This window comes from Polypterus senegalus, chromosome 4 (genome assembly GCF_016835505.1).
Source record: "Polypterus senegalus isolate Bchr_013 chromosome 4, ASM1683550v1, whole genome shotgun sequence".
Lineage (NCBI taxonomy): Eukaryota > Metazoa > Chordata > Cladistia > Polypteriformes > Polypteridae > Polypterus > Polypterus senegalus.
The window spans coordinates 32,744,182-32,762,820 of NC_053157.1; the positions used below are offsets into that span (position 1 = coordinate 32,744,182).

An 18,639-nucleotide genomic window follows, 5' to 3' on the forward strand; every position below is an offset into this window, starting at 1 on the left:
CTTTTATTAGTATATATATATATATATATATATATATATATATATAGCAAAATACCCGCTGCAGTACTGCATTAAAATTTTTATTAAGAAGAAAATTAAACCTTTTTAAACTGAGGGATAATATGCCAATAATTATTTGTTAAGGATCTCTTTGTATACCACATTGTCAGTTCGGCTCTCTGGTTGTAATATGACGAAGCTGTGCGCTGAGCTTACTCTTGAGCATGCAACATACAGTTGGCCATGTGAACAGTAATCTTGTGTCAAATCTGACAGCTTGGATTGCTGCTGTCATAATCGGTTTGAGTTTTATGGTTTGTTTCAATTACGACAGTATTTGCAGGACTTGTTGTGTTGAAGTGACATTCGGCATCTGTCAAGCGTTGTAAGCACACTATTGGTTTCACCGATAAAATCACATCCAGCTTTTGAGAGTTTAGACATTCAGAAACATCAAAGTGTCCGATACTGAAATCGTCACCTGTGAATCTAAAATGTTTAAGAGGCATTGGCTGTTGAAAAGTTCAATATGGCGGCTGACAGTGGCATCATACCACCGAAATAAGAACGTACATTGGTTTTGGTTATTGCAGGGAAGCTGCCTACCAAATTTCGAGAAGATGGGGCCATAAATAAGAAAGTTCAACATGGTGGACGTTGTTGACCGTTATGACCATTACGTGTAGAATTTCGAAATGAAACCTGCTTAACTTTTGTAAGTAAGCTGTAAGGAATGAGCCTACCAAATTTCAGCCTTCTACCTACATGGGAAGTTGGAGAATTAGTGACGTTGGAAAGTTCAATATGGCGGCCGACAGTGGCATCATACCACTGAAATAAGTATGTACATTGGTTTCGGTTAGCGCATGGAAGCCGCCTACCAAATTTCGTGAAGATGGGGCCATGAATGAGAAAGTTCAACATGGCGGACGTTGTCAACCGTTATCGACCGTTATGACCGTTACGTATAAAATTTCGAAATGAAACCTGCTTAACTTTTGTAAGTAAGCTGTAAGGAATAAGCCTGCCAAATTTCAGCTTTCTACCTACATGGGAAGTTGAAGAATTAGTGATAAGTCAGTGAGTCAGTCAGTCAGTGAGGGCTTTGCCTTTTATTAGTATAGATATTGTGGCCCCCGGCCGGGGCGGGAGCCCGGCCGGGACGCCCAGGAGGACGTGAGGAGGGCTTGTGCCTCCTCCAGACGCGAGGCGTCCGTCCTGGTTCTGTTGGGGCCACGGGTTGAGGGCATGGAAGCCCTTCCCTGTAGGGGCCCGTGGTCACCGCCAGGCGGCGCCCCGATGCCGGTTTATCCCGTGCGGTTGCCGGTCGGGGCAGGAGCCCGGCGGGGCGCTTGGAGGACGGAGGAGGCGAGTGCCTCCTCCAGACAGAGTGGGGCGTCCGTCATGGTTAGGCAAGGGGCCTCGGGTACAGGGCTTTGAAGCCCAGCCCTGTAGGGACCCGTGGCCACCGCCAGGCGGCGCCCCGGTGCCTAATTATCCCGGGAGCCCGGCACTTCCGCCACACCAGGAAGTGCGGGGAAGACTTTGTGTGCGCCGGAGAGCTGCCAGGAAGGCAGCCGACACTTCCGCCACGCTGGGCGTGGCCAAGGAGCAGATGGCGGAAGCACCTGGGGCTCATCCGGGAGCCTTATTTAAGGGGCCGCCTCCCTCCAGTGATGTGTGGAAGTCGGGAGGCAGAAGGACTGAGCTGGAGAGCGGACAGGAGGCGGCCAGGACAAAGGCACAGAGACTGTGGGCCCTGGACTTTGGGGGATTCGGTGCAAGAGGCACTGGGGTTCGTGAGTGCACGTGATTATGGACATTGTTGTAAATAGTGTAAATAAACGGTGTGTGGGTGCAAAAATGATGTCCGTCTGTCTGTGCCGGGGCCAGCGTTCACAATATATAATATATATATTATAATATATATATGTATACTAGCTGTCCCCTGTGGCTCCGTCCACATGGTAGTGAAACAGGATAGTGAAGAGGGCCCTGCCTGGCTCCCTACTCCTGACGTCACACATCCCCTTCCCCACGGCACACAGCCTCTGTCTCAGAATAGCATGAATATATTTCTCCTGTATTGTCCTTTAATGGACACATTTTTTTCAAGGCTTTTTATTCACAGTTATGGCATAGATTCATTGCCCTGGAAACTGCTGTGTTTAATTGAAGTATCATTTATAAATTTAAAAAAAAATTACAATTCCCCAATACGAAAATAATATGAAAATCTCACAGTCACATGGAGCATTTAGGCTTTAGGGCTATTTAATATGTCGCTGTAGCTAATAAGTTCAGTAAACAAACTCACTTTAACAAATTTAGCCTTTTGATCCCTCTAATTGAGGGTACTTCTTTCAGTTTAACTTTAAAAAATGGAAACATCTTAACTATGTGATAAGGTGATAATTTAAAAATCATTCCTGTCGCTAAACTGCAGCTTTTGAATTTTGAATTACTGGGAAATCCTGGAGGAAAACCTGATGCAGCCTTACAAGAAGATTTATTTTCTACCAAGACAGTGACCCCAAGTATAAAGCCAGCAGGAATGACTTAAAAACAACCATGCTAATGTCCTGGAGTGGGCAAGTCAGACTGCATAGCTCAATCCAATTTAAAATTTGTGGCTGGACTTGAAAAGGGCTGTTTACTAACAATTCCCATGCAACCCTAACAGAGCTTGAGGAGTTCTGTAAAGAAGTGGGAAAATTTGCAGTGTCCCGATATGTAAAATTGATAGAGACCTGTGCACACAGTCTCAAAGCTGTCATGACTGACAAAGGTGCACCTACTAAATAATGACTTTAAGGGGCTAAATACTGATGAAATTAATTGTTTTGTGCTTTATATTTGTAATTCCTTTAGACCGCTTTGCAGAGATCTGTTTTCACTTTGACAATTAGTCTTTTATGCTGATCAATTAAAAAAAAAACTGATTCTGAGCTGTATAAAAATAAAATATTAGAACTTCTAAGAGGTGAATTTGTTTTATGCACACTGTATGTCATGATGGTGAAAAAATAACCCTGATTTCAAAATTTGTGAACCTTTAATGCACAGTCTTTCATCCAACACAATTAGTTTTCTTGGTAAAACAAGAGCATGAGGAACTTTATGATCTTGGTTTTACCCTTGATTGATTCCCACAAGACAGCACTATGATGTTAAACCGTTATTTTATTTGACTCAGAATGGATACATCTGAAAAGGGACTTGTCCGGCAGCTTGAAATGATTCATGTAGAGTTCATTAGTTAAGGAACTTGCTTTTCCTAGTACAAGCTAAATAGTTTAATCTCTCTCTCTCTCTCTCTCTCTCTCTCTCTCTCTCTCTCTCACTTTTATGTCACGCTTTAAATCTGGCTTATTTTAAAACCTACATATATACGTTTGGTATCTTTTAACAATTTATCGAGCTATAATGTGATGTTGTTCGATTTTTAGATTCTTATTCTGTTTTTAAATTATAAACTAAAAAATATCAAGAACTCGCGTCCCACGAGACGAGAATTTGTGCCAAGAGATTTAAGAGTAGGACAGCTGCTGTACAGGCTTTTAAATGTTCGAAGCACCATGCAAGATGCAAATCACGTGGCACGGTAGCAGCAGCAAGCCAGCAGCTGATTGAGCAAAGAGGAGTTAAAAAAACCATATTTGTTTACCATTGCATCACCGTTTCCTTGGGGTGCGTTCAACAGCCCTCTTCACAACGCGAGCAGCAGAGAGGTGAAGTAACTGGAGAGCGAAGCAAGCAGGGGGGTTGGCGAATGAAGCGAGCAGGGGGGAACCCTCTAGTGCATGGGTGGACAGATTGAGTCCTGGAGGGCCGCAGTGGTTGCAGGTTTTTGTTCCAACCCAGTTGCTTAATTAAAAACCAATCCTTGTCAATTATTTAATTTCATGGCTTGTTAGTGCTTTAACCCTGCCATGTAAAGTCATTTTCATATCCTAGATTTTTTTCCTTTTTAAGGATATCATCCAATGAAAGTCTAAAACAGACGAGTTATTCTCAGTGCTTCACTTTTTTCTCTTCACTTTCCTTCCAATTATTTAATTAAACCCAATAGTGCATGATAAATTCACACAGGCATAAATGGAAACAAGCTAAATGGAGAAATGCTGGTTTCTTTTGTCATTTGCATCTTATTGCTAATAAGGAACAATTAAAAACCAAGACTACAGCTGTTTAAGACTAAAATAAGCAATAAGGGATCAAAATTTTAACGAGCGAGATAACTAAAGTGAAGCAGAATTGTTATTTGAGCAATTGCCATTTAGCAATCCGGGGGAGATAATGTATTGTGCATGGTCTCTCCCCCACACCTTCCATTACAAAGGTGTCCTGGCTGGGGCCCTTACCCAGACGTCTGCCTGTCTGTCTGTCTGTCTGTCTGTCTTACATTGCATATCTATCTGTACATTGCATATCTCCATGAGAGATAGATGTGAAAGGCATTATAGAATAAATAGAGATATGCAAGACACAATGGATTGATATGATTGATATATCTATTTATCTGTCTGTCTGTTGATCTGTTGTGTCTTTTATATCTCTTTTTATTATATAATGCCTTTCACATCTGTCTGTCATATAGTGCCTTTCCTATCTATCTATCTATCTATCTATCTATCTATCTATCTATCTATCTATCTATCTATCTATGCAAATGTCAAAAAAGGTTACATTTGGTCCTACATTGGTGTAATGTCAGTAGGTTACAAGTAAGTTTTGTAATCCACACTGCCACAATTTTGTAATAATGTCTAATATTTCTCAATATATTTTTACTCTTACAGCTTTGTTCTTTAATTTACAGGACGTTCAAATGGATATTAAACATAATTAATAGTGCATTTTTTTTTTCTCTTGACAGGATTTCCTATATAGACTATGGATAAAGACAACACTGCCACAATAGCAGCTTTGAGGTAAACCACACTATTAGTCTCTGCCAGAAGATGGCACCGAGCAAAAGAAAGAAAATATCAGAGACTATAAAATGTCCAGCAGCAAGCACATATTCAAAGAGGCCTGATTTTACAAGCACAGTGGGCTTCTGGAAGTCGTCACAGTATCTACAAGTTCCTCTAAATTGTATTTCAAATGAAGATTTCTTGTTATGCAGGAAAGTCCCTGCTCTAAGAGGAGAATTGTGGCCTTGAATGTGGTTACAAATATGCATCTATTAAAAGATATGCGCAGCGGGCCACAAAGCAGGCTATTTCTTTTTGCAATGGCAGTGATGCAGGGTGTAAGAGGCAAATGACTCAGAAGCTTTGTTCCTGGCACAAGCTTTCACCAAAGGTCAACACCCATGTAAAAATGACACGTGGAAGTTGGCATTATGATTGTCATGCAGTATCAGTAAGTTTTTATGCAAGAGGACCTTGCGAAAAATACTTTCCAACAGTCTACTCTATAAAAATGAAGTCTTTTCAGAAACTGATTCTTGCCAAAAAAAAAAAAGACAATTATTGTATTGTTACTTTTTGACTTTAGAAACTACCACATATATCAGAAGTTGCTCTTAAAATTTCTAAATGCATTAGTGAAGCATAATGTATGGAATCTGACGGCACAGCATTTTTCAGAACATTTCTGCAATAAACATACAATCATTTTCATACTGTAAGTATTCAGAATAAAAATTCGACAGTCATTCAGTGTAGTCAGTAGATGCATTATAAAAGTGACAAAACGGTTTCAGATCACTTACTCTGAGTCAAAGTAAATAGACTAATTGGCATTAGAGGGTGTATAACACCATGTAATGTAAATCAATCAGGTTTTTGTTTTATACAAGGCCTTTTCTACTAACATCTCACCCAATATTCTTAACAACTAAATGTCTGATCTCAGGTGTTTTTAATAACTATCTTGAGGAAAAAGTCAAAAAAGAAACAAGATTCTATTGCTGTAATGAAATGTTTTAGGAAGTCAAGAAACCCTGAAGTCAGTGTGAAGATAGATGTTTTCGAAGTTTACAATTCTAGAAAAATTTAAAAGAGTGGTTGCTATTTTTCACCTTCTGTATCTTGTTTATGTAACGTGAAAAATTTTAATCAAAAGTTATATAGTCCAAAACTCCTCACATCCTCTTGTACCACCATTGTAGAAGTTGCTGCTTCACATGCTCATCTAATTAATTTTGGACTTTTTATGTTACTATTGTGTGTCACACAATGCACACCAGTGGGTCACCTTTCAGACTTCCTTAAAGGTATGTGGGACAACCCCTGGATAAGAGAGAGGTGCTATCGCTAATAGTCTTGTCTCCTTTTTCCCCTCACAGCTTTGAAAAACCACCAATTGAATGGCAAGGAAGCCCCTCCCCTTCCAGGCTGCTCACTATAAACGGGAGACTCTTCCGGAAGGTGTGTCATTTCGGACTGGACTACAATAGAGAAACAATGTGTCCTGTCAAAGAGCACAATCCTATGGCAATTGTCCCAGCAACAGAGTGCTATTAGCACACGTTTTATTTCATTTTATTTTCTGTTGAGAAAAGCCAAGCAAAATGACACTTTTTATTGGCTAACTAAAAAGATTACAATATGCAAGCTTTCGAGGCAACTCAGGCCCCTTCTTCAGGCGAGATGTAATACAGAAACTGAAGTTCCCTGTGTTTATATACACACACTTGGACAAGAAACAACACTGGTAAATCTTTAAATGAGAAATCTTAAATGTAAAAAATTAATAGATTCATTCAGGCCAAGATTAATTTAACAAGAGAGAGAAGAACAATGTATGGTCAAGATCTTTAGATAAGATAACTGTCCAACAAAGTCCTTTGAAGTTTGTGATGAGTTTTTCAAAACAATATGAGTCTGTAGACAGGTTGTCTGTGTCAGTCTGACAGATGCAAATAATCCTCATACCTGGCCATAAAACTCTTCTCTCTATTCAAGCCATGTTGTAACGTATTCAGTTTTAGCATGAGTTTAACTTCCCATTCTTTTCTCTCTTGCCATGTTCTGAAGTTGCCCATAAGCACTGTGACTTTAAAGTCCCTCTCACAGTGTCCATGGCTGTTGAAGTGGGCCGCTACAGGAACATCCGTGTTGCCACGTTTAATGTGGAACCTGTGTAAATTCATTCTCTGGCGGAGTGTTTGCCCAGTTTCTCCCACATAGAGTGCAGTGTCAGGACATTTCATGCAGAGAATTAGGTAGACCACATTAGATGATCTGCAGGAAAATGATCCCTTTATGTGATGTTCAAGTCGGCAGTGTGGTTTAACTATACAGTTTGCATTGTAAATATGGGCACACATTTTACATCTTTTCTGTAGGCAGGGAGATGTGCCATTTTCTGTCGGTGTGTTTCATTTAGGGAGCTTCGGACAATTAGTTGCTGAAGGTTTGGTGGTTGTCTGTAAGCCAGGAGGGGAGGTTCAGGAAATACATTTTTCAGTGTTTGGTCGTTGTTTAGCATTTGCTGAATTTCTTTTATAATTTTTCGAAGTGTTTCAAGATGTGGGTTGTAGGTGACAACAAGGGGGATGTGGTTCTTGTTGTCTTTGTTTTCATATTCCAGAAGGTTGTCTGCGGGTATGGCAGTAGCTCTTCTTATTTGAGTGTCTGTCGTTTTGGGGGTATAACCTTGTCTGATGAAATCTTGTCTAAGCTCCTAAAGTTGTTTACCCTGGTCTGTCGGGTCTGAGCAAATACGATTGTACCGTATTGCTTGGCTAAAAATAATGGAGAGCCTTATATGCTTGGAGTGGAAGCTATCACTTCTTAGGTAGCTCCGTCTGTCTGTTGGTTTGTGAAAAACAGAAGTTACAAGGGTGTTGTCTTTTCTGTTGGAGTTAAACAAGGTTTTACCCGGTTGGCACCCCAAGCATTTGGATTTTACCCTGCCTCATCATTTGCCCTGCTTTATGCATCAAACGCTTAACAGTATTTCTTTATTATAATAGAGGTAACGCCTGCCTGTAACAAATACCAGAAACTATTGAATGGAATTCATCAGTAGGGCACATTTGCTCATTTTTAAACAAGTTTCTTTCAGCTTGTACAAACAATTCATCATTTGCAATTCATGTCATTTTTAAGTACATCCAGTTCTCAGTGAAAGAAAGCAAGTTCATGTGCATGACAATCTTGTCTGCATCTATTGCTCTTACTTTCATGTTTAGTTTTGCCCGCATATTATATAATGCCATTCTTTCTAGTCTTTTATCTATTCTGGAAATCAGGTTTGTGTCACCGAGGTGAATGTGAAACACACTGTAAGAATGAAATTTCTTTCATGCTGAGTAAATGTTGTCGTCTTTCAGATTCCACTGAATCCCTGCATAATTTTCTACATAAACTAAAGCTTTGTTCGGCATCTTGTGGTATGTTTAACTGCCATTGTGATGAGCAAATCTCAGAAGTGGTTTGTTGTCTTTGATCACGTCCAGATTGTTGAAGGTTTGCAAAGTCATGAAAAGAAAGTGGAAGACTGCCCTTGAAAAACATTCTGGAATTCTCCTTCATACAGGTAACTTGGTTTTCTAACATTTTAAAATCAATTGGGTTGTCTTTAATTTGATAACCTACACTGCCTTGAAAGAAAAAGACACAATGTATTGAATATTATGAAAGCTTTTGGTCTAGTAGCTTCACATCACAGGCAGTCTGTATTATTCACACTTACATGCACCTTAAGTTAGCTGCTAATTCTATATTCTACCTAGTGTGAGTAAGTGTGGGAGTGTACATGAATGTGCCCTGCAATGGACTATCTAGGGTTGATTCTCATTGCATCCAAAGCTGTTGGTAAAGTCACCAGATCCCAAGGAAACTGAACTGGATAATTAAGTTAGAAAAATGGATGGATGGGTGAATTTATCACCAGAACATCCCCATTGTGATGAGTTAGCCTGGGTTTATGGGTTTGCAGTATATAGAGCACGAGTGTCAAACTCCGGTCCTGGAGGGCCGCAGTTGCTACAAGTTTTCATTCTAACCATCTTCTTCTTTAGTAACCAGTTTTTGCTGCTAAATAATGTCTTTTGCTTTAGTTTTAATTAACTTGACTCAGTATTCCGTAACTAGCAGCAAAACAATAATGAGACACAAAACAAGCCGCCACATGACCAACTCACCTGTGCCCATCACACAATATCTGAAAATGAAGAAAGGTGAAGGTCTCAGTAAGGTTGATCTCTCAGGTCTCCAAAACATTTTGATGATGTTCTTGGAAAAAAACAGAGCATCAACAGTTTTGGAAATGTCTGCTGTGGCAGAATGAGAGCAGCAACAAGCCATGGAATGAAATAACAGGGTTAATTAACAGAAAGAATCGGCAACTGATTCAGAGATTGGTCATCTGTTGGCTTGTTTCACGTCTCATTTCTGTTTGGCTGTTATTTAATGAAAAAAATAATACATTTAGAGGACAGGGCTATTAAAATGCAGGGAAAAGGAGATAATTAGCAGTGAAAAACTGGTCACTGATTAGGAAAAGGCTTAGAATTAAAACCTGCAGCCACTGCGGCCCTCCAGGACCGGAGTTCGACACCCCTGGTATAGATGAAGAACACATATCATTTTTCTGTACGAAAAGAGAAAGCTAAATTAAATATAAGCAGGGCTGGCACTACTATAAAGGTAAATTAGGCATTCACTTAGGGCACAGATCATAGTGGGGGAGGCAGGGGGAGGGTGCACGGGTTAGCTACCTAACAGCCGATTGGTGCACTAAAAAGCACCGGCAATGAGTAAATGAACATGCATGCGACTTGCAAGGCATAATCACTCTGAATCTGCTCCCTGCAATTTTGCAAGTTATGAATGGCAAATTGAACAATTTAACAATCTTAACAATAATCTTCCCCACTTTCTGTGGAGTCTTTAATGACGGGAAGCATAATATACAGTAATATGAAACACAAAACATACAAGAATCCAGAAAACATAAGCTCAGTAAGACCATATTCCACAAAAACAAAAAAATAAATAAAATTCTTAGAAAGTCCAGTGATACCGAACATGATGATGTTCTGTAGACTTTATGACTTTGCACAATGCCATTCTACAACAGATATCATGCTAAAGCGCCATTAGAAATTTACAGTATATTTTTACATTTATCATTTACAGTTGGCACACAGGCAGTTTGAGTAACTTCAGGATTGGACCTTGAACCAGCAGCTTTATGATTTATAATTGTGTATAGGCCACTAGGCCATAAAAAATAAGACGGCTTCAGATTAAAAATTGCAACATACATTGAGGTAAAATATTTTAAGATTAAGTAAAGTTTTCTACCAGTATTTTATTACAAAAATAAGGGGTTTTGTTGCAGATTTACCTTGATATTTTGTGTTTTAATGTTGGATTTACTTCCTATTAGTAAATATGTACAGTATTATAAAATGTTGACCTTGCTCATTAAATGGGAATTCACAACTCAAAATATAAGTAAACTGAAGGTAAATATTAGCTTATTTGCTACAGTTATTAATAAGTAGAAGCCTTGTCTTATTTTTATTTTTTTATTGTTGCAGAGCTCACTGGAACAGGGACAGAAACTCCATACTGCAGGGTTCATAGCCTGGAAGCAAAACTACAGCCCAAAAGGCGTGAAGCAGCAGCCTCACAACTTACGTTACAAACCCACCCAGAATGTGCAAATGACATTTTATTTCCCAGCATACCGAGCAAATACCAAGATAAAGAAGATAAAGAAGAAGAAAAGCTGAAGACTAAACATTTCCCATGCATGTTACAAATGATCTTAATGTATGTTACCTAAAATCATAAATAAAATACTTAGGTATATTTCAAATATAGTTAGGTTTTAGTTTTACAAAAGCGAAATTCTCCACTCTACCGATATTTTTAGAAAGGGGAACTGAAATATAAAACACTTTATGGCTGGTAAAATTTACAAAGTAACCTCAGGTGCTAGTAGCTTGCCTCATAAGGATGAATCCTTTAGTGTTCAATTTAACTTAATGCTTTTGTGTTCTGGGTTAAAAAATATACAAATTATATATCCTTCTAATAAACTCAGTAACATTTCAGGCTTATCAAAAAATTGAGTTAACTGCCATCAGGAGTAATCAGAAGTAAGGGGTGGAATGTGCAATGTGCCAACTGCTGATAACCAACCTGAACGCTTCAGAGCAAGGAACCAAACCTTCACTGTTTAGAGAAAATTCTGTTCTTTTATATTGTTCAAAAGGAGAATCCTTTCCCTCTTACTAAGTGGTATCTACTGTATGGAAGGTTATGCAACAGAGACTATAATGTATAATTAATATATTTTGACACTAGTATTACCAAAGACTAGGACCATATAACTATTATCAATGGTACTCCTTAATTCTCATGGAAATATCTTGTGCCTTCTATAAATATTGTATTATGTAGTATACATAGTAGAAAAGCATAATCCTTATTTTTCATGTGACATATTGCTTTGTCACATAAATTGTCTACAGTTTAATAAAACGTAAAAAGTATCACTTAGTAACACATTGTTAAATGTACTGCAACAAACAGGAACTTAAATTTAAATCATCTTTTCCTGATATTTTACATTCTGTATACAAAAAGAACCCAAATTAATAGAAATTAAAAGCCAATGTGGCTTGGAGATTAACAAATAATGTTGTCCACCTCTGCTACAAACAAGTGTCAGTTTTGGCAGGAGTCCCAGCAAGGGAAATTATGACGGCACTAGGTTAGGAAACAGATTTCAGAGAAAATACACCCTTTGCTGGAAAAGTCTTTTTATTTTAAGTCTTCATAAGGCAGGAGAAATAAAATGGCACTTGAATTGGTAACATTAGCTTGGGCAGTAATATGCAGGTTTCTTTTTAGGGAAGCTTTACATATATTGTACAATAGTATTAGGCTTTAGGTCAAACATAATCCTCGGAGATGTGTTTATTCATTCTGGGCAATGCAGTTTTAGGTTTCTCTATTTGTAGTTTATATTATTTCTACAGCAAAACACTATTTAAATAGTTAAAATAAAGAATTTGGCAATACATAAATTGCAAATTCTATTGACTGTTTGTTTGCCTAAACATATAAGTAATACGATAATTGTGAACCATTACTACCTCTCCTCTATTCTGTTTCTCATTTCAGTGTCATGTTGATGCACTCGGTACCACTGCTCTAATTCCGCATTCTTTTCCTGCCCGGGAAAAGATGTCTGTGATATTGGGAGCCATGGGATCATCAGATGCAAAGCGTCTGCAAACTGGTACTGTAGAACATTCAGGAGGGGTTCGGCGGCAGATCTCCAGGACTGTGATGATGTCAAGCTTTGTCTTTGCCTGTTATAACTGGCTGTGGACCCCCAGAGGTTTACTATTTCTAGGGGTGCTACTGACTGGAGTTTTTCTGATTTCCTCTCTTCTATTTTTTTCAACTGACTATGTTCAATGATAATGTTAGTGGCCACATACGGTTAGGTTCCATACATGTTAATCAGTTTGGAACGGCCCGGTTTCACTGTTTTTTTTTTTTTTAAAATTGGTATCTTAATGTGTATGCATTAGGCAATTAGTAATTTGTAAAATATGTAATAGCGTTTTACCTGTTAATGTGTTCCGACTGTCTAAGCCTGCACTTAGTGAACAAAAATACGCTGAGTTGAATTGAATATTATTAATATGTACATAATCAAAAATATTCATCCACTAAAAACTAGAAATGTCTTGACTTTTTGGCCATAAGCATTTATCAAAATTCACGCTTTACTTAACTGTTTATGAGGATTATGGTCTTCGTACTGTATGCTATGTCTGTTTATTCATACATCCTGTCAATTTGTCTTTACTTAATAAAAAGATGATCACAAAAAAAAAAAAAACTGGTATAAAAATAAAGCTTGGTGAATAAATTATCTCATAGTTTTTCACTATAAGTAACACAACTATATAGGCATTATGAAAAAATCACTACTTAACACCTACTGTTCTTTTTAACATATTAAAGATGATATGCAATAGACTCCAGTAGTGACACTTTATGTCTATTAACTTGTCTTTGCTAAGTAACAATTATACTAATACTGTGAATATTAATTAAAATGAGATTTATTGCCCATGTTAACATACACTTGAGCTTTGCATTTGGCAATATGACTAATCCATAAATGCTCTGATCGTCGACGGTATTTTTGTCCCTTTTTTATCAAATCCGTCCTGTGCGCATAATACACTGTAATGATAAGCTAAACTACACCTTAGCTTGACCAACAGCAGTAATGTGAATTAGTACTTTTAAAAATAGGAGAATAGAGCGGGTCATTTCTAGCGGCTGTTGGATCTGTGGCAGTTTCTTAGAATACCCACCAAACAAACTTCCGGAACAATTTATTACAATATATGGGAAAACTGTTAACTACCAGTATAGCCAATGGAATGTCTCTGGAATCAAGTATAAATGCAAAGCTTGTACAGGCTACCTTCTGTTGTACATTCCTTACATTAGATTTAGTTAATGTTTTTACTAAATCAAAAAAAATATGATTAGCTTTCTTGTGAATGACCTGTTTCTACTATAAAATGATGCAATTGATTAAATCTCCAAGGAATTGTACTTTAAAGACCAGGGAAGTCAAAAGCTAGGCAAGACTTAAAACAAAAACTGCAATCTTTATTCCTGCTCTCAATTATCCTAGCATAGTCTTTCACATACTGTACCTTGGATTGACTAAGAGTATCATTTCTCAGTCTTTGTTTGCTCTTCTGTAATTTACTGGGCATCATTTTCCCAGTGCGGAAATCAAAACAGCTGAGATCAACAGTGTTCCCCAAGTAACGAGACAGCTGGGGCTTGCTCCTGAATTTCTTACCACTGGGACTGGAATAAAAAAACACAAAGGTTTGTTAGGAGCAGAGGATTCTGCCAATGTCGGTTTATAGATTCCTATAAGAAGTATACAGTTGGTCATCAACAAAGCACTAGACAAATAATTGCCAATGGCTTAAATCTAGTCATTATGCAACATTAAGTCTACATATTGATTATTAATAAGGGATTTTAGAAAAGAGAATGACATTTGCCTCAAAACTTTGTGAATCTATAATTTAAATATGAACATCCTAAATAGTGAACTCAAGTTTATTGTCACATGTACAGAGTACAGAGAAATACTTATTTGCACGTTTTAACAACATGCACTAGCTGCTTCACGGCGCAGAGTTTTGGCTTTGCACTTGTTTCAGGATATAGAAGATATTGGTTCACCTTTACTTAAAAAAACTGTTTTCTATAAACTAATCTGAAACTGACAAATGTATTTGGCATCCACAATTCTTCATATCACATTTAACAGAATGGAAACTTTGCTTTCGATTTAGGACTGAGAATATTTTAAATAACTAGCATGGACAAAAATATTGGTACCTTTAACCTAATATTTTATGGCACAGCCTTTGGTGATATTAACAGTCATCAAATGCTTTGAATGAGATGTCTGCACTTCTCAACAGGTTGTTTGGCCCACTCTTCCTCACTTCTATCAGGTTTGGTGTGTACCTTTTCCAATCTGCAAATTTCAGCTGTTTCCAAAGATGTTCAATGGGATTCAGATCAGGACTCATTGCAGGCCGGTTAAGAATGGCTCAACATTTCTTTTTTTCCCTCATCCATTCATGGGTGCTTTTTGAGGTTTGTTTTGGGTCATTATCAAGCTGGAGGTACCACCACCTCTGACTTGGAATCAGCTTTCTGATAATAGGCTCTACATTTCACCCAAAAATGCCCTGATTGTCTTCTGATTTTACTGCACACATTGTTGTCCTGCAAAGCAACATCACTGAGCCTCTCCCATGATTCATGGTAGGGATTCTGTTCTTTTCTTTGAAAGCTTAATTTTGTATTCACTGTAAACACAAAGTTTGTGTGATTTACCAAAAAAAGCCCATTCTCTTAGAAGTACTGTGACTCGTCAACATGCATTGTGAGAAACTCCAGAGCTTGTTTGTGTTTCTCTGTTAGATCTTCAACAATGAAGCGTCCAGACAGCAACAGATGGAACAAGTTGAGCTTGAAAAGCAAACCGGTTTTGAAGTTTTCGTTGGTACTTTCTCAACCATTTGAACTGAACAGTGCTTCCCTTCAGTCTTGGGAAAGTTTCCTGGTAGGCCACATTCAAGGATGTCGGCTCACATGAGCCTTAAACTTCTTGATAATATTGCCAACAGATAGTCTTGTCGCCTTTATATGGATCATGTTTGGCTGTTACCAGCTGCCTTGCCTCCTCAGATAACTTCTTGCTTTCTCCTTCACTTTCCCATGTTTAGTGTGACCCAAAACTGCTAAGCAAGTTCTTTTCTCTATTTTAACTGACTGAATGGATGATTCCAAGAGGAAGATTTGATATTAAAACATTAGTCTGCTTGAAGGATCACTACAAGACAAGTATTTATTATGACTTCTGAATAGTTCCAATAATTTTGTCTCCGCCATTTTGGAATGTATTTTTTTTGTTGTATCCCATTGCAAACCAAAGAAATACATGTATGGATAACAAAAAATACTTTAATTTCAATACTTTTCAGAAGGAATGGTGCATTATTTGAATAAAATGGAAGGGCACCAGCATTTTCAGCCACATCTGTGTATGAACGGGCATGTTCTCCTTGCCTTTGCATGTTTTTTTATCGGAACTATACTTTTTCCCTTACATCCCAACCACAAGCATGTTACATTTACTGGCTTCTCTAATCTGGCACAGTGTGTGTGTGTGTGTGTGTGTGTGTGTGTGTATACACTGTGATACACTGGTGTTCTTTCATTGACTGGTTATGTCCAGTGGTCCTCCCTGCATCCCCAAACTGGATAAACAGGTCAGAAATTTCAGCACAGTTTAAATTATCCATCTTTAAATATGCAAGTGCATATGATAGAGGAATTGTTGATAAATCACGTATACGGATTCTGTCAGGATGGCACTTGTTCTGCAGCTGCGTGATTAAACGACACACAAAAGTGCTACTAGATGGAAAAAATATGCAAACCTTGAAAGCAGTGTTAAAGGAAAAAACTGATTGTAAGGCAACACTTTTAAAAAACATCTTATTATCTGACATAGTTACAAAATTACAATAACATCTGGAGCATGAAGGTCGCTTAAAAGCAACCCTGAAATAATGTTTGTTTTCAGTCTCATGGTGGTAAAACACACTTCTTTGTCTCAGTGTAAGCAAGAGTTTCATTTCAAATGTTCAAGTGGTGAACGCAGGCGAACAAATTTCTGGTACCATTAAGAATTATTCTACAATCTTTTGGCCAGCGTGGTCCTGACACAATTAAAGAGGAAACTGTAATGGTAAATGTCACCTTAGCTAGACCCTATAACCCTATTTAAGTATCCTGACATAGCTTAGTAGCAATGGTGAAGAATATTCTGCTTTAAACATGAATACCTAGTTTCGCAAATAGACAAGTATGTATAAGTCAAGAAAAATTGAATCTTCTGCTTCTATTCACTCTGGTTTTACTATTTGTAACTCGGCACTTCAATAAGCATTTAAAACATAATAAAAAAGAAGAAGATCTTGCATGGTGTTACTAATCTTTATGTGAATATAGTAGATACATAATCTGTATGTAGGTCTTTTCTCAAGAAAATGCAGGTTCTATAGACACATTTTGGATAACTTACATTCTTCAAGAATGATTTCAGCTATACTTATTTTGTATGTGCAGCTTTAACCTTTTTTTGTTTGGTTTTGTTTTGTAACACTATAGTGTATTTTCCTGCAAACTGTTTTAAAATGAAAATACATACTGCTGTGTAATGTTTATGTTTTAGGCTGTAAATGAACAATTATATTTGTTTCATCTACAGCATCTTACAATACCAAATAAGGGGAATATAATTAGATGTTTATTATAAAGATATCATTTAATGTACATAATGGAAGCATTTGCATATAATCATAAACAGATTGTCATTCCAAGAAATCAAATCAAAATCGCCATAATTGAAATATAAAAAAAAGGTAAAAACCTGATTTTTTTTTTCCTAATTATAGGAGATATCCTCCTCATAAGACTAACATTTTTCAAATCCATACGAGTCAAACATTTAGATGTCTATAAAGCGTCCAATTACGTTTACACTTAATAATATCAAGACCTTGAGTAGAAACTGTTCCAATGTATTAAAAAATGTATTCTCTTTCATAAAGCTTAATTCAACTGAAAAAAGGCAAATGCTTATAATTTTACGAGAACAAAGCAAATATTAATTTAGACTATGTAAGTTGTAAATTAAGGAGATTATAATTGCAGAAATATCCCTTTATTTCCCCTTGGAAGCACAATGTAAAAGCAGTAGTGAAAAGGGTGCAAGACATGTCATGTTCAAGTTTAGTATGCAACCCACACCCTGCAGCTGGCATGCAGTCACCCAGAGTAGCAAAGGTCAGAAGAGCAGTTCTATGAATAAAATAAAGAAAGCAGGAGGCAAAAAAATGGATATTAAAAAACAGAATTAAAAACACTTTACTCTAATTAAAGAAAACGGATCAAAATGATCAGCGCTTTCTTTGAAATAAAACAAACAGCAACCTACACAGATAAGAACTTTATTGTCAAAGTCCAAACGTATGGTTTCTATGACTCAGATTTCTGCTGGCACCAGCAGCTATTCTAATTAAGGAAATAAAACAGTCATTCAGCAGCACTATAAGAAGGCCTGCTACCATAAATTGCCACAGTATGTTTGACAAGGTGTGCAACTCACTTCCTGGAGTAATGTGCCTTTTATGCAAACAGACTTCACTGTGAACGTCTGACCAAGACTGTGTTTACAGGTTTAACGCTTTTGAAATGATATTTAGCCTCCGGAAGCAGCAATAGCCCTTAGCCTTTGAATGAGTGATCAAAACCTGACACATAGAAGCCCCCGGTTATCCCACTGCATGCTTATAGCTTTAAACAATAAAGTGCGTCTGTAAAGTTGTCATCCTTTCCACACCTGGAATTGCATGACTAGCTATGAAGTAATGCAAGCACCCCGCTGGAGTGGGTAGTTAATTATTTCTAGGATATTTTGGTTATTTAAGTGTATCAGCAGACTCCCACCTGTGTAGTTAATCCTTTACTTTTCAATACAGGAGAAGGTTTATAGTTGAGACTTTAATGCCTTACAAAAAAAATATAGAAGAGACAAAAATATTTTTTCTGAGCTATACTTATTCCATACAAAGTTACACGGGCATCAGATCTATACATCCACATGAAGCACAAGGCTGGGACCAAACCTGGAGAGGGAATCAGTAGCTACAACCTAAATAGCACAAATCTAGAGAATTTCACCAGAAGCAACTGTATCTTTCAAACTGTCACTCCATTAACTGCTCACATTTTTGGCATTATTTGATTATCTAAGTGTCTATTTCTTTCATGGGAAATACAATAGGGCGTATGCTGGAGGAAACTGTAAATAATAAAAAAAACACCAAGTTAAAAATATACTGTATACATTTAATGAGAAAAAATATGACACAAGTTCTGAGGTGACAAATCCCGAGAGACTGCCAGCTGTCATTGGGGCTGCTCTATGATTGCAGGGTTGTAGGCTGCTACAGAAAAACAGCCGGCAAACATCCAGATGGTTTGAATTAAGAAGACCACGTTGTGGGTGTTTGCATATGGCCGT

General features: G+C 37.6%; 1 protein-coding gene across 4 annotated transcripts in view; it reads right to left on the minus strand.

Moving 5' to 3' along the window:
• The window catches only part of LOC120527236 (methyl-CpG-binding domain protein 2-like), a 193,330-nt gene that overhangs the window by 135,833 nt on the left and 38,858 nt on the right, over positions 1-18,639 (minus strand). For all 4 annotated transcript variants that reach the window (XR_005633294.1, XR_005633295.1, XM_039750412.1 and 1 more), the window contains exon 2: positions 13,667-13,826. Coding sequence is in view for 2 of the 4 variants with exons in the window: in XM_039750412.1 (XP_039606346.1) it covers positions 13,667-13,826 (160 nt within the window). In the remaining 2 variants the exon portion in view is untranslated. The remainder of the gene's footprint in view (positions 1-13,666; positions 13,827-18,639) is intronic.